The sequence below is a fragment of the Chelonoidis abingdonii genome, chromosome 22 (genome assembly GCF_003597395.2).
Source record: "Chelonoidis abingdonii isolate Lonesome George chromosome 22, CheloAbing_2.0, whole genome shotgun sequence".
Taxonomy (NCBI): Eukaryota; Metazoa; Chordata; order Testudines; family Testudinidae; genus Chelonoidis; species Chelonoidis abingdonii.
In genome coordinates, this window is record NC_133790.1 from 19,389,575 (window position 1) to 19,412,627 (window position 23,053).

Below are 23,053 nucleotides of genomic sequence, written 5' to 3' on the forward strand. Positions count from 1 at the left end.
CTGCCTGCATAGGAGCCATGTAAACACAGTTGGAGCCCCACAGTGTTTTGGTGGACCCAGGTCTTGTTAAGCCTGAATTCATCCATGTGGGGAGATCTGGCAATGCTGACTTGCTTAGGAGCCTGAGGTCTTTCCAAGTACAACTGTGCATTTTCAGATGAATTAAGGAATTGGCCCTGAGAACCAGCTCAAAGATACGATTAATGGAAGGAGACAATCGCTTTTTGTTCCACTGCTTCAGGGAGCAGGCTGTCAGAGGCTGGCTACAGCTCAGTGAGTTCCCAAACATCAAAATGATGACAGATCTCATAACAGCTTCACAGTGACAGGAGACGTAGCAAAAGATGCCATGCATTGTAGCAGTGTCGACACCATTCTACAGCTGGATCTGGCTAGGAGAAAAAAATACTCCTTTCCTTACATTTACACTTTTATTATGAATGTAGCGATTTATTGATGGATTGTTCAGCCATGTCGCTACCAATATAGAGATCTAAAAGAATTCATAAAATTGGTTTTTACGTCTGTCTGCTTTGGTCCCTTTTCACACTCTTCACTTCAAAGTCTTGTCAATTAGTCCTTTGGGTGCTAGATAAAATACTACCCATGGCTATCCTTTAATCATCATCACTTTTGATCCCTGTTCTTTGCATTTGATCTGTAAGATCATTAACTTCTGCTTGCTCTTCCTTGGGAACAGCAGCCTCTGTTTCCAGTAGTGCTTCCAATCTGGGCACTGCTTTAAACTCAGTTTTGTAATCTGGTCTATTTGGCTTCGATTCCCCCAGGGGTTCTTTTTCCTGTCTATGCTCTGACTTCAACTCTCTGAGATTCTGAGAACACTCTCCCTCTTTTACAGGTGAAGTTGCCAAAGGAACTCTGGGTTTTGGAGTCTGCATCCACATGTGATTAAAAACTTCCTCTATATGCAACCTCCGAGCCACGTCTGGCTGCAGCATGCGGTAAATAAGATCTTTGCACTCAACGGTCAAGCTTTTGGACTTGGGAAAGTGCACTCTGTGTTCTTTCTGAATCTTTAGCATTTTTCCAATGTTTGAGTCATCGTATGGCATTGATCCACAGACCATTATAAACAGAATGACACCCAGACTCCATATATCATAAACCTTAGGCTCATAGGGAATGCCCTGTAACACTTCAGGGGCTGCATATGCAGCAGAACCACAGAAAGTTTTACTGAGAATAGGCTTGCCATTTTCATCTCGAGTCAGTCGTCTGGAAAAGCCAAAGTCTGACAGTTTGATATTAAAGTCTTTGTCTAGAAGAAGGTTCTCACATTTCAAGTCCCTGTGGACTACATCCAAATCATGGCAGTACTTGATGGCAGAAGACAGCTGGTGAAACATCTTGCGAGCTACGTCCTCAGAGATGGCGCCTCTGCTCTTGATGAACTCCAGTAAGTCTCCTTGTACGCCAAGCTCCATCACGATGTAGACTTTGCCATCGGACGTCTCAAAAATCTCATAGGTCTTGACAATTGCACGGTGATTCACTTTTGCCAAAATCTCTATTTCCCTGGGGAGAAATCTTTCCAGGAAGTCACGAGGAGCTTTTTTCTTGTTGATTATCTTCACGGCCACGTTGAATTTCAGTCGATCAGAGTAGGCAGATTTCACTTTAGCGTATGACCCTTCTCCCAGATTGATTCCCAAGACATAGCCTCTCTTTTTAAGGATTGCAGCATCATCCATGGTGCCAGAGGCAACAAGAGATTTCTAAACTGAAATTGACTGTGCATCACACACGCTAACAGCTTATTCTTGTATATTCCATGGTGGTCTTCTGAGATACCCTAGTTCTCTTTAGTTGGATGATGTAGAACCTTTAACATTGTTCTATATGTGATGTGAGCATATGACATCATAAAACAGAGCTGATATTAGTGGTGACTGACTGTATAAAATATGACTTATTTCCTACAAAACTAGCTGGGCAGGGAAGGGAAATAAGGAGGCCTGTAAGAGATTTTTAGCTGAATGGAGACACAGAAAAAGGTTGAATCCTTGATATTTTATGGAGGAAGAAGAGGCAAGATTTGGATACAGTGTAGATATATGGGACAAAGGAGAGGGAAAAGTCAAAGAGGATCCTTCAGTTATGAGCCTGAGTGGACAAGAGGAGAAGGGAGTGGTGTTAACAGTGACAGAGACAGAGAATGAAGGGAGTGCTGTGTACTTTGGAGGGAAAATAAGGCATTCAGATTTGGCCATGTCAGTGTTCTGATAGTGATAGGAGATCCAGGATGAGATGTGGGATGTGGGATTGGACAATGCCAATAAAAACCCCACCCAGCAACTTTCAGGCCAGAAAGAAGTAAAGACAAGGACAAATCACAACTTGTTTTTTCTTTGCAGGTCACTGGTAAGACAATGGTGAAAGGTAAACCCATTTTCCAACATACAGGAATGAATAACGTGGTGAGACTAATCTGGCAACACAGCGAGGGCTCTGGCTGAGGTGTGCTCAGTGTAAACATCCAGACCAGGTGATGCAGTCTTGACTTGAACAATGGTTATGGATGGAACATGGAATCTTACTGGTATTTGAATCTGGGTCTTGTAAAACCAGGGTTGTAGCCTCATGCTTCAGGCCCGGGTTTATGATTCTTGTGGTGGAAGTGCAGGAGTGAGAGGCATGGGCTCTAATTCTAGCCTTCTTTAGTAACTTTGAGCAAATTCATTAATCTCTCCCTGCCTCATTTTCCTCCTCTGTAAAATCTATGGAGAAATCCAGCCACTATGGTCCCCGTCGCCTGGGACCATCATAACTGGTTGCCTCCCAGTCTTTTCATGTCTTTCCCCCCTCACAAACACCCCTGTGAGGAAGGGAAGTGCTAATATCCCTATTGTATAGACAGCCTTTGTGTGTCTCCTTTTCCTTAGTGACTTGCACAAAGTCACACAAGACGTTTATGTCAGAGCAGGGAACTGAACCTAGTACTTTAACCACTGGACCATCCTTCCTTGTTGGAGAGGACGTTACTTTCCTATATCAGCAGGTTGTCGAGGCCAAACTACGCTGATGTTTGTCATGAGGGTTGAGATCCTCTGATATTAGGGACTATGCTATAAAAGTGCAAAGCACTGTTATAGAGTTGCTTGAGAACGGTTTCATAGTTTAGATCATAAACAGGATTTAGGCTGAAACACAGCTCCATTAAAAGCTTGATTTTTTTCACTTCTCTGATTACTTAGCTCGGAAAGGTTTTGTAATTAATTCCAAAGGATGGCAGAATTTTTCTATGAGAGTTTGCAAAGGAAATCGATCAGTTGACTTCTGAGAGCATGTAATTTTTAAACACTTCTTTCTTGGTATTTTAAAGACCTTTCCTGGGTCTGTTGCCTTTTCACTTTAAACTCTGATCCACAGTCACTGGGCTTTGGACATGCTCTGATCTGACTGCAGCCAGATTGCTAACATTCATTTCTAGGAAATGACCCCTTGACTGAGACTCCAAGCTGGAATTAGGTCTAGATGCTCAACTCTGATCTCCTCCTCTATAGGCAGAAAGATCATTTACTTCCCCTCAGAACAGATGGGAGCAATAACTCCCCAAACCTTCGCCAACTCTGATTTAGCTTAAATACAGTCTGTTAATTCAACAGGGAGAATGGAGAGGGAATAAATAAATGTAAATTGCAAAGCCATGTCAGAGTCGAAGTTTACGCGCAACATTGCTGGGGAGGCAGAAATTCTATTGAACAGAACGGGCTAATTGTACAGGTTGTGTAGAGATCAATGAATCTTAGCATGAGATCAGCCATGTCCCTACTTGGCCTTCTGAGCTGAACTTCCCTGTTCTCACTCCACATCTGGCTCCCATGTGTCCCCTAGTTTGATCTCTGCTTCTCTCACTCTCTCTCATCCCCTGCCTCTCCCCCTCTTTTCTAGTCAGTGATTCACTTTTGTTCCTGTCCACTGGTTGACTCCTGTTCCCGCTGCCTGATGGTTTAGTATTCTCCCTAGCCTTCCTTGGATCTAGCTTTCTAGACCAGTGGTTCTCAACTAGGGGTCTAGGGCCCACTAGGAGCCCCTGAGGTTTAAGGGGGTCCACCAAGCAAGGTTGGCATTAAATTTGCTGTGGCCCAGGGCAGAAAGCTGAAGCCTGGGGTTCCAAGCCCCCCGACCCAGGGCTGAAGCTGAAACCTGAGCAAATTAGCTTCACAAGACCCTGGGTGGTGTGGGGCCCTGGGCAACTGCCCTTCTTGCTACCCCCTAACACTGGCCCAGCCTTTTGTATGCAGAAAACCAGTTGTTGTGGCACAGATGGGCTGTGGAGTTTTTATAGCGGGAGGTGGGGGGAACTCAGAAAGAAACAAGTCAAAAACCCCTGATCTAGACCAGTCTTTTGTCTGAATCAAGAAAAAAAAATCCAGACATAGTGACTCTTTTCTCTGTGCAGATTCTGTGTTAGCTCTTTAATTAGGCAATACCTTCGCAGTGTGATATTCCTGATCATTCTATCAGCTGTTGCTGATTTTTCAGACCATGCCTGTGATTTAACAGTGAATTAGATCATAACCTCAACATCTCATCACAAGATGGTTATGGAAAACAATATGGAAAACAGAGTGATAAGCATCCTTTGTTATCCCTGTTTGATTCTCTGTCCTGTGGCCAAATGGTCAGCATCTAACATGCCAAAACCTCAGCATGTACCAGTTTGATGCGAGCCAATTCAGCTGGAAAAAAAAGTTTCTTAACATTTGAAATTTCCAGATTCCACCATTTAAAATAATCTATGGGCCTATGTGACATTCTGTACGTTGGGGGAGCACCCAGCCACCCCCATGTTCATCCTTATATTAGGTTTGTGTGGTATCTAATGCAAAGTTTGTCATGTTGGGTGTCTTCGGAAGGCTCATGATGCACTGAGCATTGTTATAATAATGTTATAGTAATGTTTGTTGTTATAGGTTGTAATTTCATGTATATAGTTTGAGGCTGGGAATGTGTATTCATGGCTTAAAGCAAGCTCCGGGAAAGACTCTCTAGAGCAAAGGGGCAGTTCACACCTCATCGGGGCACGTATGGGACGAACCCAGCCCAGCCTCATGGGAACAAAGGACACTGGCCTAGGCAACCACAAAGGATCTGTTGGACTGTCCAGTGAGTCACCCCACTTCCTTCCTTGGGACTGCGATGAGGTAATGCTCACCTGACTCTGAAGAGGGGGTGTGCAAAGCAAAGAGGGAAGAAAGGACATGATAAAAGAGACAGATGTTTGCTATGCTCTTCCTCTTTCTTCCACCTACATCTACAGACACTCCCCTTGGGATAACAAGCCTGGTGCATATCAATTTCTTTGTTAAATTGACGAACTCCTATAAGCTTGCAGTGTCCAGTGGGCATAACTGGTCACTGCAAGATGGAGGTTCCTAGGGTTGTGTCTGGGACTGGAGATATTGGCTAGTGGCATTTGGTTGCACAATCCAAGGAGCAGCTTACATGCTAGAGGCTGTGCAGGGGGTTCTCGCAGCAGAGCAGGGTAAGCCTGGTTCCCAGAGATAAGGATTGGAGTGACCTAGCAGATCACCGGTTCCACATAACACCAGAGGGGAATGTCCCAGCCTAATCCTGCGAGATATTGAGTACTCGCAACTGCCATTGTCTTCAGCGCCTCTCTTCTTCTGACCCGTGTGAGGAGTTTCTGTAGGGTAATAACTGTATGTGGGGGGTTGGGGGAAGGAAGAGGGGTAGCCTGGTGTGAACAAGTCTCTAAGCAAGTGCCCTCCTGCAAACATTGCCCATTAAAGCTGATATGCTGAACAGCTCCTGTTGCTTCCTCATCTATCTACTCTTTAAAAGTGTGGGGAGGTTCATGCAGAATCAAGTATATAAGGGCTGAATCCCCAGAGTTTGCTGAGTACCTGCAAATTCCATCTGAAATCAGTGGGATTTTCAAGCGCTCAGCACCTTTTCAGTCTACGCCTACACAGAAAAAGGTGCATGCTAAAATAATTAATGTTTTTAATTATAACTTTATCACAGAGACACATCCACATTTTCTTTAATATCTTGAGTCAAGCACACACGAATACTTTACAGTCATTTACCTCATAGTTCAAGGAAGACTTTGATCGTTCATTTATGAACTTTTCATACATTACACAGCAAGACCAGCCTAAAATGTATCAACAGTGAAATCAGTGCACAATTGGGCAAGAACTACAGAACAGTAACAGCCAAAAAGGGGGGCCAAGAACTTGTAAAACTTTGAGTGGCCCATATTTAAATGAAATGCTACCACTGACTGACAGTTTTTCTGGGCATTGTTATATATACAGATTGCGTATGCACTGTATGCACAACATTTTCTGCTTGTTTCATATCTTAATGCACGTATTTTATCTTAATTCTGACATTGCTAAAATATGTATTTGGATTCTAATATAAAATAATTGGAAATATGATTATTTTCTGGCACTCTGGAATAATGAAATCTTTATGTGAGTGACAGTGCACCCAGTTTTATGAATGGGTAAAGCCCTGTCTGCAATATGCGGCTTGGTTGTGGATGCAGATTCTGGCATTATATTAAACTGGCCAAGTAAAGGAGCTTATAACAAATGTTTGAAAATATCTTGGGGTTCCAGCCTCCTAAGCATTACATCAGACACTGAATGGGGCCAGCAATGAGTGACTTGATCTTAAACTACAGTGACCTGGGGACAATGCAGAGTCCACTGAATGCACAGTGCACGCAAAGTCTGTGGTGTGTATTTATTAGACAGCACAAATCCTTGTGCATTAAGGTAAAATTTCAAAGCTGAATTAAACAAGGCTTTTGAGACCATTGTTATTAACGAAGATAAATATTTTAACAGTAGCACACTGCAGGGAGGCTCATGTTAAAAAAAATCCATCACTAGATTACAGGGAAGTGGGGATGATTTTCCTGCCTCAGATGGACTTTGCTAAATCATCCCTGCCAGAGGTGACATATCACTGGGCATTGTAAAAATACTTCCGCAGATTCAGTTTGTCTTTGGAATGGACCAGATTGTGCCAAGTGTGGCGTATTAATGAAGAATGCCTTGGGAAGGGGATAGCCAGACTAGACCCCTCCCGCCTCTACCGTTGAGACAAGCTGAACACTGATACTCGACCAATATCCTCGAGATATCTTCCAGGAATGCCGTCCCAGCAAAGTGCCGTTTATTAATATTTGGTTGTCAGTCGTGCCGCTTCACGAGGTTCGGAGAGAGCATTTTTTAAAATCTGAAAGTAAATCAATGGCTTCTTCAGGCCTTGATCCTGTCCCTCTGCAAGCCTCCGTCCTACTTTGTCTTCCGCCCAGCTGCACAGGGGCGATTGTGGCTCTTTGCCAAAATATCAGAAAGAGAAAAGAATGCATCTCGTTAACAGAGAGTGATGATTGTTGTTCTTTCATGCTGTTTATTACAAGTGAGCAAGTGACAAAGAAATTGACACATGCATTGTAAATGTGGGTCTGTGGCTCCTGGGCTTATGGACTCAGTGTTTTCAGGCCTGTGCTTAAGTGTCCACACTTCACGCTAAAAGTGGTTTTACAATTGCTGGACCTGGGTATCACTACAGTGCACATACACAGCCGAAGGCAGAGTCCTGAGCAAACCATGCCTCACTGGGAAGGGAAAGAGACCAGTGGAAAGCTACATAACTCCTGTCTGGACATCTCTTTGTAACTGGTGAGTGCTACAACCCCCTTGACCAGTTACAATGTGTGCGGCGTAGATTGTGTCAAATGGCAGCTTTCCTGCCATCATAGCTGAGTTTGTGTGTCTTTCCTCACCTTCCGTGTCAATAGTGCACACTAGGAAAATCGGGACAGCTATCACATAGCAGGGGATAGAGCACCTGTAGGGCACAAACCCAACGGAATCAGCGGCATGTGCAGTAATGCATTCTGGGATGTCCCGTTTCATACAGCGGGGAAGGGAGGAACGCTGACCAAATTTATAACACAAACCTGATTAGGGGATTCTGTCCACACTGCAACAAAACTAAACATCCTGTACTGAACTGGTTCCAGGAAGACACCGATGTCAGCTTAGGCACTGGCAGGGGCAAAAAAATCCTAGCTGGCATGGCTACTAACAGCTTTCACCATATTGGGCGTGGCAGAAACCCTGTGTAGGGCCAGCTGTGACAGATATAGCAAGTTCCTGCAAAGTCTCATTGAACTGAGTTTTACATATCTTTGGGTCCATTTTAGTAAATGAAGGGTGTATGTACTATCATGGGACAATGTGCCAGACAGGAATAGACTTTTGCACAAACAGTGTCAAGTGGTTTTTCCTAGGGAGTATCTAGGGGGAGGTGAATGCAAATTCCCACCTCCAGTTATGAAAAAAACAAGGCTTTTGAAGCTCTGCCCTGAGGAGAGGACCATTGTCTACTGATTAGCAGGTCCCGGAGTCTCAAGATCAAAGGCTCAAGCTGTCTAAAGGAAAAGCTGAGCTTAGGGGGGGTGGGGGTGGGGGAGCTAGTTCTGAACTAAAACTGCTATGAACTTGTAACCACAGAAAAATCCCTTGGTGTGATTTGAAAGACTGACTCTTTCCAGAACCCTTGCTGGAATTGGGGGGTGACCTCTGGTAAGCCTATTAACATGTGTGTAGGCTCTTCTATTGCTTTAGTATGTTTTCTCTGTAATGAATAAATGCGCTTGCTTAGAAAGAGCTGTGTGGTAACTTATAACTGTGGGCAATTACACTGTGTATAGGCTCTGAAGAGAGAGAGCAAAGAGCAGACGCTGGCGTGTTTAGGCACGCTGGGTTGCTGGGAGTATCACAGTGTAGGCGGGGAACTCTGAAGCCTGGATGAACTCTGGTCAGGAGGGAGAGAGCTATGGGTCTCTGCCCAGAGAGGTAACAGCTGCGAAGAAGGACCATGGAGGAGAAAACCAGGTGCAGTAGCTCTGAACTGTGACACCAACCCTGGCACTAAGTGATCATAAACTTAGTTCAAAGTTGGGTGGGAACAGGGACTTAAAAGCCAGCAGCTCCCATGACTTCTGGTCAGGCTGACTACAAATTACCTTCTTCACTAGTAGATACCAGCAACAAAGGAACAAATTCCCCTGGCCCTGGGTTCGGATCCTGAGCCCCTCTCTGATTGGCAGAGGGTTCTGTTTGAGGATGATTAGGAGGTGAAGCTGGAAGAAACAATATCTGGAGGCTGAGAAAGGCAAACAGTTACTCTGAGGAGCTTCCCCGCCTTTCTACCACGACTGCCTCTGGAATCAATAACCAAGCCCTCTCTCCTGCTGACACGTGCTGTCTGACAATAGTCCTGGGGGGTCACTATGGAAGGCCCCTTCATACGCTGCTGGTGTGCCCCCATCTCTTATCATACTGTGTCAACCTTCACTTGTAAGCAGCTCTTTGGGGCAGCATAGGGCCTCTGCCCATAAAGTACCAAGGCATGTTTATGACCCACTGAATAAGTCAGGTAACAGTTGGATGAGCAGAGGCTAAAATTGCTGGCTTGCTCAATGGAAGAAGAACAGGTAAACCCAACTACTGCTAAAAATCTGTGTGCCTTGAGAAGTTGTCATTCATGTTGACTGCAGCAATAAGGCAAATAAAGGAAATAATAGCTTCCATTTGGCAGCTGGCTGCAGCTGAATTGGTTTCTAAATATGAAAGTGGATAGAAATCTCACCATGAGAATGACAGGGCACATCGAGCAAAGGAAACCGTGGATCACAGCCACAGTTACATTCTGTGGTGTGACAGCCTCTAGAAACAGATATGTCTTCCCCTTTATTTGTGCTTAGTGGTTTATTGACTGATTATTCAAGCATGGTGTGTGGCTTCTGGCACTTCCCCTGCACCCAAGCATGATTCAAAACATCTTCAATTCGTAACCGGTGAGACACATCGGGCTGCAGCATACGGAAAATAAGATCTTTGCATTCATGTGTCAAAGACTCAGGGAAGATAACTCGGTGTTCCTTCTGAAAGCGGAGCATTCTCTTAACGTTGGAGTCATCGTATGGCATGCATCCGCTGACCATTACATACAGAATGACGCCCAGGCTCCATATGTCATAAACTTTGGGCTGATAAGGAATGCCTTCTATCACTTCAGGAGCAGCATAAGCAGCAGAACCACAGAAGGTTTGACTGAGGATCACTTTCCCATTCTCATCCTGGAAGCACCGTTTGGAAAAGCCAAAGTCAGACAGTTTGATGTTCATGTCTTTATCCAAAAGGATGTTGTCACATTTCAGGTCCCTGTGGACAACGTCCAAATCATGGCAGTATTTGACGGCACAAGATAGCTGGCGAAACATCTTGCGCGCTACTTCCTCAGGCAGACCCCTGTTTCTCTTGATGAACTCCAGTAAGTCTCCTCGTACACCAAGCTCCATGACTATGTAAACTTTGCCAGATGTCTCAAAGATCTCATAGATCTTGATGATAGAACAGTGGCTCACTGTTGCCAAGATCTCCAATTCCCTGGGGAGAAATTTTTCCAAGAACTCAGGAGGAACATTTTTCCTGTCTGTAATCTTCACTGCCACGTGGAATTTCAGGCGCTCAGAGTAGGCGCATTTCACTTTGGCAAAAGAGCTCTCTCCTAAATTGCTCCCCATGATGTAACCTTTCCTCTTAAGGACTGCAGCATCATCCATGGTGCCAGAAGCAACGAGTGCCTCGGAAGGTGAAACCTACAACTCATCTGTACATAAGCTAGCAGTGTATTCCTTTGCACTGCATGATGGTTGACTCTGGTCCCTGAGTCCTTTGGAGGTTACTGATCTGAAACCTCTTGGCATTGTTTAATAGATGATGTCAGCAGGTGAGGTCATAAAGCAAAGCTGTCATGAGTGGTGACTGACTATATAATTTAGTGGCATTATAAAGTGAAAGCCAAGCACAGGGATGATAAAGTTTCATGCATCAACAAAAAAAGACATCATCTCGTGTTCTGGAACCCCTTAATAGAGGATTTGTTCTATCTTGCAAGGGGAAAGAGGTTGGTTTTAAAAGATCTTCTGTTTGGTTTTGAAACTAAAATCGCTAGTCTGTGCCTCTATTGCAGCCTCAACACACTAGAATTTTCTAGCCTAAATATCTCCCCATCCTTTAATTTGGTCTAAAGTACTATCCTTGGGGTGGATAGCTGTACTAATGCCAGGTTTGTACATAGGAAGGAGAGGTCATGTAAGGGGAAAGATAAAGCAATGCTCATTCCTTGCTGTTCATGACCCAATCACATAAGCAATAAAACTTCAGTATGTATATTGGGAACTCCATCACAGGTATTTGTGACAGACAACAGCTATGGGTGGCTGGGGACGCCCGGCACTGGAAAAGGTTGGCCAAACCCTGAACAGTGGGGGGAACTTCAGGGAGTTTAGGTGGTTGTGAGACCAGTACGTGTTGGGGGCAGAATCCATGAAACCAGCCCTTTACAAAGGCAGGTGGTATTGTCCCATTTTTCTGATGGAGAAACTGAGGCCCAAAGTCAAGTAGCAGAGAGCAGAAAAGAACTCAGATCTTTTGACTTCCAGTCAAGTGCCGTAAACCCTGAACTCCATACCTTCATATCATGGCTAAAAATCCAGACCCACTGCCGCATTCCTAAAGAAGTGAGCTATTCCTCGGAGCTGGCCTACAGAATTTGCAACAGGTGTTTCAAGATGTGCTTTGGATACAAGTTTGGTAAACATGTCCATGTGGAGCCTTATATGTTAAAAATCCCAACAGCAGACCCAAAAGCCATCTATCAAAAGGGAGCTGGTGTCTTACTTTTAGAGGTGAACTATAATTCATCATCATGATGATCATGTTCCTATTACGCCTCCGGTGTTTAGGGCAGTGACAAAGCTCCTCCACTCCTATCTTTTTCTGGCAAGTCTTTCAATGGTTCCCCAGCTGTGCCCCAGGTTTTTCAGCTCGCCTTCCACAGCTCTTCGCCATGTTGTTTTTGGGTGGCCTTGTTTTCGTTTGCCTTCAGGTGTCCATCTTATTGTTACTCTGGTGATGGAATCAGTTTCCATCGGAAGCACATGACCGATCCATCTCCAGTGCCTCCTGGCAATGATGGTGCTCAGATCCTCTTGGCTGCACTGTTTCAATAGAACTTGGTTTGAGATTGTTCTGGGCCAAAAGATACGGAGGATTTTTCTGAGGCAGGTTGTATGGAATGAAGACAGTTTGGACATGTCATACTTTCTCATTCCCCAGCATTCTGCACTATAAAGTAGTGTTGAAAGTATGCAGCTCTGATCAATCTTGAGTTTGGTTTTGGTGTTGTATTTTGATGATTTCCCAGACTGTATATAAGCTCCTGAAGGTGTTCCTGGCTATACTGATTTTGTTCCGGATATCCTGGCTTGTTCCATCCACCACCCTGGCTGTGGTGCTGCCCAAGTATGTGGATGTTTCTACACTGATGAGAACATGATCCTCTATCTGTACTGGTGATTGGTGAGGCAATATTAAAGGACATGATATCTGTTCTTACTGTGGTTGATTTCAGTCCAATTTGCTGGCTGAATGGTTGAGTGAGTTGTTTTTTCTTGTATATGGTGTTGGGTATGTGATAGGAGAGAGACATCATCTGCGAAGTCCAGGTCTTCAAGATGAGAAGTGTTTCCATTTAATGCCTCTTGACATGTTCTGTGTACGCCACATTACCCAGTCAATGGCAATGTTGAAGAGGGTGCAGATGTGTCAACACGCCCTGCCCCATTCTTCCTATTTTGACTTAAAAACTGAGCTCACTGTGATCAACACTGCATGTAAAATTGAAATAGAAGCTTTTGATGACGTTGATTATACGGAAAGGAATTCCATATGCCCGCAGAATGCGCCATAGGCTGGTCCTGTGATTGCTATCAAAAGTCTTCTCAAAGTCTATGAAATTTTATGTAGAGTTGCTGTTGCCATTCTAAGCACTGTTCTATTATGTTTTGTAGAGTGAATATCTGGTCTGTGCATCCACGCCCCTTCCGAAAACCAGCTTGCTCTTTTCTGAGAATGCTATCAACTGCCTCTGATATACGCTAGACTATGATCTTACACAATACTTTGCTTGGCACAGATAAAAGTGTGAACTATAATTAGCTTGCCATCAAATTAACCCTGTTTAATGTTCAGTGCTCAGGGTTGTTGCCATAATCCCTCTCTGAAGTTAAAGTGATGGTCTCAAAAGATGGTCACATTAAAATGCTTCACTCGTTCCATGATCACTGTTCCTTAGGACTCAGAAGCAGCAGAGACAAACTGAGAGCCAAGGCCTTTTTCTTATGTCTGATATAACCACACTACAGGTATATAATACAAGAAAACAAATGTTTTATAAAAGCAATGTCAGAACTATATGCACTTTATAACTAGAGCTGGTGGAAAATTTTCAGAAACAAAAGTATTTTTCTGTTGGAAAATCCTGGTTTGTCAAAATCAAAACAGTCTGAGGGAAGGTGGCAATTTTAATAACATTTAGTTTTGAAAATAAAAATGGAAATGAAGCATTTTGATAAGGTCAAAATGTTCCATAGTGAGAACATTTTGCTTTGAAATTACTTTTTGGTTTGAAATTTATATTATAAATTACAATATAAAATAACAAGATCAAAATAAACAAGGTCAAAACAGAGACAACACTTTCAACTTTACCAAAGTAAAACTTTTCAATTGGTCCAAAACAGAATTTTTTTCGAAAAATTTCTTTCATGAGAAATTTCAAAATATTGTCTTTTTATTCTGGTTCTGAATTAATTTTGTTTTAAACGTCAATTTCCCACAGAGTGGAAATTCTGGTTTCTGACCAGCTCTAATTATGACAGGCAGGACATACCTTGTATAAACCTTTCACGGAGCTTTAGATCAGGCTGGAGACTTCCTATGCATTTCTTTTAGATCTTCTGGGGAATTTTCATTACACACCTCAGCTAGAGCTGTCTCAGGTAGGAGAGGCTGAGCTCACGATTAACTCACTAGTTTTTTCTTAATAATTCCTCTGACTTCCCAGAAAGCAAACAAATCCTCTGTGTGACTTCAGGCTCCCAGCTTCACAGAGTGGATCAAAGCAACTTAAGACTCTGGCTTCCAGCTCCCTCCAAATTGAATCTGGAAGCAGTTTAGCCTCCTGATAACTGATTAATGCAGCATGCATCTGTGTGCAGCCATGCAGACACCTTGCAAACTTCTCTTTGGGCTGTACAACATCCATTTGCAACATTCCTACATGGCCGTTAGGAATGTATATATATAATTATGCTACCTTGTGCTCTGTAGATAGCATAATATACTTCCAAGATAAAGATATACATTAACATCACTGATTTGCTGTCTTGCTTCTTGGGAAAGCAGAAGGGATAGCTTGTCCAGCTGCCAGCGAAGGGTTAACCATACTTTGCTCTGCAATGATACCCAATGGGGGTGATCTCTAAGGGGAACTCTGTCTCCTAAAGGGCTGCCAAGCACTGGAAAAGGCTGGCCAAACCTGGAGTTTTAGAAGTTTCTGAGAATAGCAGTTGGGCGAAAAACAGTCTCTTGGGTTGGGCTATGGCCAATTCCTGCTAGCAGAAACAAGCCTTTTACCAAGGGAGTGATTTGCACTTGTTCAGGTTACTAGTGACTTCTGCTTACTTAGGTGGCAGAAGCTACTATGGGAGAACGAGTAATCTCCCTGATCACTTTATATCTACCTGCCAAATTGTAGCATGTTATTAAAATCAGGTCACTGTGTGAGATCAGTCTCTCCCATGTTGCTTATAAACGAGGTATAATCAGTCAGAGGGTGAATAAAAAGATGCAAGTGGATTGCTGTACTATAACCCAATAAATGTACACAAATATATTGGAACGGTATGCACATAAGGTGAAATTCTGGCCACATCAAAATCAATGACTAAACTTCTATTGACTTCAGTGGGGCCGGGATTTCACCTGCTCTTATGAAACAAAGAGACAGTCCTATGCTCACTGGCCCTTAACTCTAAACAAATTATTAACAGACTACTTCCCAACAGGTGTCACAAGCCTTCAGGCATTTAAACTATAAGAAGCATAGCTCAGGAATGATCTTAGTGTGAGTTCTGGAAGATGTTGTATAAAAAGCATAGTTTATTTATTTTTTTTGACAGCACTCATAGTCTGAGGCATTTTACAAAACTAAGGCAAAGATTGGGTTCCTGCCCCAAGGAGTATGCAGTCTGATTACAGATGTGATGCAATGAGTGACAGTAACAAACCAAAGGAGTAGGATGGAATGAAGAAAGAGAACAAACACAGAAAGCTTCATTAGAAACAAGTTAAGGCTGAAAGTGGGTTTGCATGGACTGCGATATTCCACAAAGCAATATTACTTACCTTACAAACATTCCACATCTTTAAACTCCCCAAACATCAGGCTGCCAGGTAGTGAACTTTGAAGTCAATTTTTAGATGATATAATTTTTAAAATGTCTTTTCTGATTTTTCCCTTCAAACGTCTCAGAAAAACCCTAAGCAGGGCTGAGACATGACATGCAAAGTTTCAAGACAATGGTTTATTATGGCAGAAGGGTGGGTCAGTTGTTTGAATAATTAAGCTTACAAAGAGAAACTAGCTTCTGCTTAAGTATTGGGTGGTTATTGCTACTCTGTATCAGGATCACATGGTTACTCATTTACAGTGTGCACACATCTTACTGGAAAGAATTTATTCATAAAAACCTGTAGAAATTAAAACTCACTCTCCTCTCCCAGCTTTACAGGTTTGCAATTTGTGATGCTGCAAGAACTATTGCTGCTCCTTATCAGCTTTATTAATTTCCAAGATGCTCTGAATTGCATAATTAGTTTCCTGTATATTTTCCTCTTTTCTCCCTCCTGGATAGGCTTTGACACCTGGGATGAACTGTCACCGCAGGTATGACAAAACAAACTGATTTATATTATTTTGCTTTGAAATGTAATGCTTTTTGTAATTATTGAGTCTACACATACTGTGAAACTAATGCATTATGTGGCAGAGTTGGATACTTGATTGCAGTAATAATTGTGAGCATGATTTCTGCGATGCTGAAAAACTCTTTTGGGGAGTTGGCAGTATCAGCCGAGGCATGTAAGAACATGGAGTCACTCACTCCCATATTGTAGCTCAGACAGCATGGCAATAGGCTCCTTAGGAATACCTTAGAGAGGTTAGACAGTAATAATATTGTTGCCAGTTGGCCAAGTGGTAGATGATTTCAGGGTGTAGCAGCAAGTCAGTATCCATTGAGAGAGAAATTTGGATTGTGGAGTCAGGTATCTTTCTTGTAATTGATTTATTTACAACAAATTCATAAGTGATCATAAAGACTGGACAGGAAACTCCTCAAACCTCAGATCAGTCCCCACTAGCCAGCAACAGCTGCCTCCATCTCTGTTGATCCACCTCGGAAAACTGTATTCTTCTCCAACTGTCCTGGAACAATCCATTCTCTTACCGTGACCAGACTCTTGCTTGCTCTATCTGGGAGCACCTTAGTCCAATGCCGTAGCACCAACCTTTTCCATAACAATATTTACAGTGAACATTGTGTCATGAAACCAGCCCTTTGCAAAAGTGGGAATTGTTGTTTCCATTTTGCTGACTGAGAAACTGAGGCCCAGAGAAGTAATGTTGACCTGCCCAAAGTCACATGGTTAGTCATTGGTAGAGTGGAGAATAAAAACCAGATCTCTTGACTCCTGGTCTGGTGCCCTATTCCTTGCCCTCTGGCTTGAGATGTATTGGTGAGGAAGGATGAACTGCTGCTGCCTGTACTTTTCTGTTCTCTAGAGAGAACTTAAATCTCAGTGATTGTCAGGTTGGTACCTTTAATCATCACTAACATGGGGACAGACTGTGATTCCTTTACTCAAAGTGATTCATTATTTACTCCATAAGGACTACAGATGGCTTGTAGTGTAAGGTAGCATTCACTGTGAGTGATGGTATCACAAACTGGCCCCTATCTGGAATTAACATTTCAGTGAATTAAATTATTTTAAAAAAAATACAATCTTTTGCAAGAAAAAAGTCATGCAAGGTAGGACCTTGCTTTTAGATGTGCATTCTTCCAGTCAAGTTATATCTCCCAGCACTGGGGGCTTCCGAACAGCTGATGGTGCTCTGTGTCTTCAGTGCAATTTGTGATTGTCAGTGTTTACAATACAAAGGTAATTCAGGGGATATATGATCAGTAAACTGCAGCATGCTGTATTGCAGCAGCTTTAACTCTTTTGTGGGTATTGGAACCACTGCACAGCGGAGACCTTGCAAAGAGTGTAAATGCCCTCTGTAGATAGCACATCAGCAGGAATTGCTTGCATGCTGCTGCACAGAGGGAAATGAGGGCTGGCTATGTGAGGGGCAACCACTGCTGCTAGCAGTACCACAACAGATCTTTCTAGGCATTCATGACTTGTACTATGACATAGTAACAAAGGTAGGCAGTGCACTCAGATACCATGGTGATGAGCATGATATAAATGCCTAGAAGGAGAGATGAGTTAGACCGTAAGCTCTTCCAGGAAGTCTTGGCGTTTTGTTTGGATAGTGCCTAGCACAAAGGGGCCTTGATCGGGACTACTAGGTGATACCGCAATACAAATAATTATAATAATCAGTCCTTCTCCATGGCTGATGGAGAAGACTCCGGCCCTCTTTGGGGCCCAGGGAGTTCCCCAGCACTCCAGTGTACTTGGGCTGGATTTGGACCTACAGAAGGGTTACTGAGGGACTAACAATGAAATGATTGTTTACCACCTCAAAGCTTACTTCACGAGTCACTGCTCTACTCGAACCTATATTAAAAATCATAATGAAAAAGAAACTACAAACTCCCAAGCTGATTTTAAATCAAGTAGCCCAGCAAATGACTGATGGCCACTAGCTACAATTCTTACTAGCAGATTTTTAGTTTTAGAGGGACTTTCATTGTCCTCAGAGAGATGAGGTGCTGTCTCTCTAATGTCCTGGGACTGACAGCTACATTTCATTGTCCTTTTAAACTCTGTTGTGTACAAAGCATCCCATTTGAGTTGGGGGGTGGGTCTGCACACACTTCAAAGACCATTCATTTAAAATACTGTAGCGGGGGGAGGACCAGGTTGTCTCTAGTACCGGTGATAGCCAATCAAAGATTTGCACTCAATGCAGATTAACTCTTGGATTCTCAGTGTGACGAGGGCAGCCACGAAGCCGATAATAATATACATGCACTCGATGGAAGCAAGTCTCAGTTAGGCATCAGCACGTCTCCTGAAGATGGTTTGTCCCCTCTATTCCGCAGCCCTCTCACTGTGTGCAGTGTCAATTGACTGACGCCAATACTGAAGACTGGCGGCAGCTGCTGGTCACTTTCCCAGGCTGTGGCCGCAGTTCGCGTCTTTCCCCCCCGTGGCAGTTCCGCCGAGGGTAGCAATGGCTGGCGCGCTAGTGAAGACACAGAGTCCTGCAGCCCCCCGGGGTTGTAACCGCCGGGTCCCCTCAGCGTCTTCAAGGCGGCCGCTCGCCTCACCTTAGTTAGGAGGTGCATATGCAGATCAGCACAACCGAAAGCCCCGCCCCCGGCGCTGATTGGCTGCCGGTCTTTGTTGTGGGGCGGAGGGGGGTGCGGCCGCCATCTTGTGTGGAGCCGGAGCCGGAGCCGGAGCTAGAGCCAGGCGAGCGGCCCTTGGCGCGCGGAGCTTGTTCTTGCCCTTCCTGCCCGTCTCCTCCCGGCCGGGGTGCCAGGGCGAGCCGTCCCTGCCGGCGTCGCGAGAGCCGCCGGCTTCCAGCGGGGGGGGCTCGGTACGGACGGGGCCCGAGCGGCCCGACGGCGGCTCCTCCTCCCGCTTCCTCCCCTCTTCTTCCCCCGGGTTTATGGTGCTGCGCTGGGGGAGGATGAACGGAGGATAAATGGTGCCTAAAGCGGACAGCGGCACCTTCCTCCTCCTCTTCCTCCTGGTGCTGAGCTTCACCGAGCCGCTGCGGCCAGGTACGGGGGCCGCGAGGGGCACCGGGGGGAAGGTGCGTGAGTGGCTTGCAGTGGGAGAAGGGAGCGAGGCGCCGGGGAGGATCACGGTGATGCAACAGGGCCACGAGTGGAAGAGGGCCAGGGAGGGGCGAAGCCGCTTGGAGGGCAGGGGGCGGGCTGTGCAGTGGGGTGTGCTGCCCCTGCCTGCAGAGCAAGTCGGGGTTTGTGGGGTTCAGCCTTCTCAGCGGCTGCATGGGGGCGTGTGGTCCTTTTAATGTTCTGCTTGCGGGGAGGAGTAGCATTGCACCCAGGGATGCTTTATTTGTAGTCTCGTAGGTGAGGACTCTGTTGCTCAACGTTTGTTTGCAGGCTCCGCTCGTAAATTTTGTTGATCCCACCGTTTCCAGGTAGGAGGACGGTGTAGCTGACCTGCTTCTGCCCCTCACTGCATTCAGGAGCTGTTTGCTCCCCTCATTCCCTTGTCCCATCCAGAACTTCATGTTGTAGTGGACCCTTCGTTAGCCGCAGGGACTTGGATTGCATTATTTTGCATAGTGGTTTGTCGTCGTAAATATTTCTGAGACTATTTAAGTGATTTTTCTTCAAGTTGATGGTGTTCTCAGTTGTCTGAAAATTTTGTACCTACTGTAGTTACAAGTAGAGATGACTTATAAGCCCTAGTTGGGTAGTAATAGATCAATTTGTATATTGCATTTTGTTTTGTCAGAGGAATTTGGGCTTTGCAGGTAGCTGTAGGAAAACACGCTGTGATATTTTGTTTTAACGAGCAAGAATTTAGTTCTAGCTGTAAATCATCTGCTGCATAATAAGACTAAGCAGGCTTTTATAGAAAATTGAACATTGTTGAGGTGGTATTTTTAAAGGAATACATCTGGGTCAAAACTAGTTTGTATTGTATGTGGGTTGCTAATGTGGCCAAGAACTGAGAAAAGTTGAGTTTGCCTCCATCTTGGGGCCTCGGAGCTGATTTGAAATTCAAGTTCTGGGTGAGAGAACCCTTGCTGTGTTAAAATGTGTATGCAGATTATACAGCCATCTTCACTGCTAACTCTTTAGTAAATATAAAATGATGTTGGCTGTGATTGAACAAGGGGAAACTTCAGTTACTCAGTTTGTTGGTCAGTCTTCCTGATGAGATTGGCATTATGTCGATTGGGAGTTAATATTTTATAACCTTTGAAAACTTCAGTAGCACATGGAGATCTTTTAACACAACAGTTACATATTTTCTACTGAAGTGTGATTCAGTTTCCATGCTTTCCTTTCCTACCAGAGTCTCTAAATTCCATTTGATCACTTTAAGGATTCTCTCCTCTTTGACTCCTCAGTCCCCATCCCCTGCTTTCCCAGTTGTTTGGGTAGTGGATGTATTAAAAATTAGGTCAGTGGCTTTTTTAAATGGAATTTGGTCTTCTGGGGAAGCTAATGATCCAACCAGTGGACCAAATTCAGTGACAAATCCTGGTCATGTGCAAGCTGAGGCAGGTTACACATATGCTGAGAAGTGACTCATTAAAATGTTAGTCAAGATATGGAAATTTTGAAAAGTAATTACTGTTTACCTCTTGTACTTTAAAAATATAGTCCATTTGTATTCTTGTTCATGGGTGTCATGGCAGGGCTCTCTCATCTCTAGCTTTTGAAGGCGATAACACAGAGGTTCTCCTGAACCTATAACCGTATCCATTTCCTCCTCTCTGTACTCTGATCTGTTGTTTTGAGGTAATCAAAATCAGATGCAGTATTCCAGATGGAATGTGCTATTTGTTGTTTGTTGAATTTCTTAATCCGATTGTGAATATACCCAAGTACCCTGTTTACTTTGAATGCTAATACTGTGTGGGCAGAAATCTTCATTGAGCTGTCCATGGTGACTCCCACATCTTTTTCTCAAAAAAGCTCACAACTTCAAAGCCTGTCAGTATATACAAGAACTTTAGACTTTTTGCCAGTGTTTTCTTTACACTTAATGTCTTTTAAATTACCATACACAAACAAAACTCAAACTGTAATGGTGTACATGAAATAATCTTGCTGTATCCCACTTGTATTGGATCTGATGACTCCAGAGATGCAGACTGGAAAAGACTTACTCACTTAAGTGAAAGGTTCACTTCATATTGCCTTAAAATCAAAGGTGTTAGAGGCACAGTGCTTTTATTGGAAACCAATAACAGGCTAGGAGATGCATGTTCTGGGGCCAGGTCCACCTTTATTAGGGTGGTGGTGGTGGGGGCAGTCCTGGAAAGGCTTTGGAATGCTGAGGACTTCAGTCTTCCCAACAATGCTTCTCCTGTCATTTTCTGAAGGCTCCTGTGTTGCAGCAACTGTCCCATTGATTTAGGAAGGATGGCTGCAGCTTACGTAAGACTGTTCTCAAATAACCAAAAGGGTGGTTACAGAGCAGTATGAGATTTCCTACCTTGGGCAGAAGGTGCTGCTTGCGTAACTCAGTCCATTCTAATCACTCAGCTCCGTATTCTATTGTGTTAATTCTAGACTAGCCTGGTGCCCCTGTTGTTGCTATAGAATATTAAAAAAATAGAGACTAAAAACTTGCTTTATTTTCTCCAAGCCCTCACAAGTGCATAATCTCTTTAAAGCAACCTCACAGAAAGTAGTTTGAAGGGACCTACATCTTGCATCTGGTGTGTTTTTGGTTTTTGCAAGTTAGTACTAATACTATAAATTTGTTTTAGGCTGTTGTGGTCACCCATGACTTCATCAGGCACTCCTAAAACACTAGACCAGGGTTAGGCAACCTATAGCGCGAGTGCCGAAGGCGGCATGTGAGCTGATTTTCAGTGGCACTCGCACTGCCCGGATCCTGGCCACAGATTCAGGGAGCTCTGCGTTCCAATTTAGTTTTAAATGAAGCTTCTTAAACATTTTAAAAACTTTATTTACTTTACATACAACAATAGTTTAGTTATATATTATAGACTTATAGAAAGAGACCATCTAAAACATGTTAAAATGTATTACTGGCACGTGAAACCTTAAATTAGGGTGGATAAATGAAGACTCAGCGCACCAGTTCAGAAAGGTTGCCGACACCTGCACTAGACATTAGGCCTATCCTTAGACACTTGGGAGGTTTTCAAAGGCAAAAGGCAGTTGGGTGCCTAACTGCCATCAAAATTCCTTGGGAATTTGGCACGTAATGGTACCTTCTGAGACTCAGTTATTTTGTTGTACATTTAAAAATGTCTAAAATATTAGGTATAAGGCACTGATTAAGTATTCAAGGGGCATTACTTTTTTTTGCTCCGGACAATACTTGCATTATTGGCTGTGTATTTTTAAAAGCCAAGGATGTGGACTTTGAAGTATAAAATATCAGAATAGTATATTTATTAGGGCTGTAAAATGATTTTAAAAAGTCACAATCACAGTTTTAATTGCACTGTTAAACAGTAATATAATACCAATTTAAATGTATTATAAATATTTTTGTATATTTTTCTGCATTTTCAAATATATTGATTTCAATTACAACACAAAATACAAAGTGTACAGTGCTCACTTTATACCATTATTTTTATTACAAATATTTACACTGGAAAAATGATAAAATAGTATTTTTCAATTCACCTTATCAAGTACTGTAGTGCAGTCTCTTTATCATGGAAGTGCAAGTTCTGAATGTAGAATTTTATTTTTTACATGGCTGCACTCAAAAACAAAACAATGTAAAACTTTAGAGCCTACAAGCTGAAACATGAAGGGGCATACAAATGTTTAGCATATCTGATATGTAAATACCTTGCAGTGCCAGCTACAACTGTGTCATGCGGATGCCTGTTCTCATTTTCAGGTGACAAATAAGAGCTGGCAGCATTATCTTCTGTAAATATAAACAAACTTGTTTGTCTTAGCAATTGGCTGAACAAGAAGTAAGAATGAGTGGACTATCTAGAGGAAATAATTTAATGTTAAAATCTTATGTGACTGAGCTAATCAGCATTAGTTACAAGACTTGCCAGTGCAGGTAATTTTAATTAAAATTTGATTTCAATCTTATCATTAGCTGAGAGGTTAAAATTTTGATTTGCTTTGATGCAGGCTTACTGCAGGTGGGTGAATGTTGCGCTACGG

The 23,053-nt window shown here is 43.4% G+C and overlaps 3 protein-coding genes across 6 annotated transcripts in view; 1 reads left to right on the forward strand and 2 right to left on the reverse strand.

Annotated features, from left to right (window-relative positions):
* Positions 1 to 546: 546 nt before the first annotated feature.
* On the reverse strand, positions 547 to 1,712 carry LOC116815916 (testis-specific serine/threonine-protein kinase 1-like). The gene has a single exon (XM_032764701.2). The coding sequence runs from the start codon at positions 1,710 to 1,712 to the stop codon at positions 618 to 620; it is 1,095 nt and encodes a 364-aa protein (XP_032620592.1). The 3' UTR covers positions 547 to 617.
* Positions 1,713 to 9,799: 8,087 nt separating this feature from the next.
* Positions 9,800 to 10,645, reverse strand: LOC116815926 (testis-specific serine/threonine-protein kinase 1-like). The gene has a single exon (XM_032764731.1). It carries the CDS (start codon positions 10,643 to 10,645, stop codon positions 9,800 to 9,802), a length of 846 nt encoding a protein of 281 aa, XP_032620622.1.
* Positions 10,646 to 18,589: 7,944 nt separating this feature from the next.
* DGCR2 (DiGeorge syndrome critical region gene 2) overlaps positions 18,590 to 23,053 on the forward strand; it is a 63,163-nt gene continuing 58,699 nt past the window's right edge. For 2 of the 4 annotated variants that reach the window (XM_032764729.2, XM_032764730.2), the window contains exon 1: positions 18,771 to 18,955. In XM_032764729.2, the coding sequence (XP_032620620.1) occupies positions 18,877 to 18,955 (79 nt within the window). In that variant the 5' untranslated portion in view covers positions 18,771 to 18,876. Of the gene's footprint in view, positions 18,956 to 23,053 lie in introns of all 4 variants that reach the window. The other 2 variants (XM_032764728.2, XM_032764726.2) reach the window with 2 other exon arrangements.

Excerpts from the sequence above, each read along its gene's own strand:
- LOC116815916 (XM_032764701.2), bottom strand. The coding sequence starts at position 1,712 with ATGGATGATGCTGCAATCCTTAAAAAGAGAGGCTATGTCTTGGGAATC.
- LOC116815926 (XM_032764731.1), bottom strand. The coding sequence starts at position 10,645 with ATGGATGATGCTGCAGTCCTTAAGAGGAAAGGTTACATCATGGGGAGC.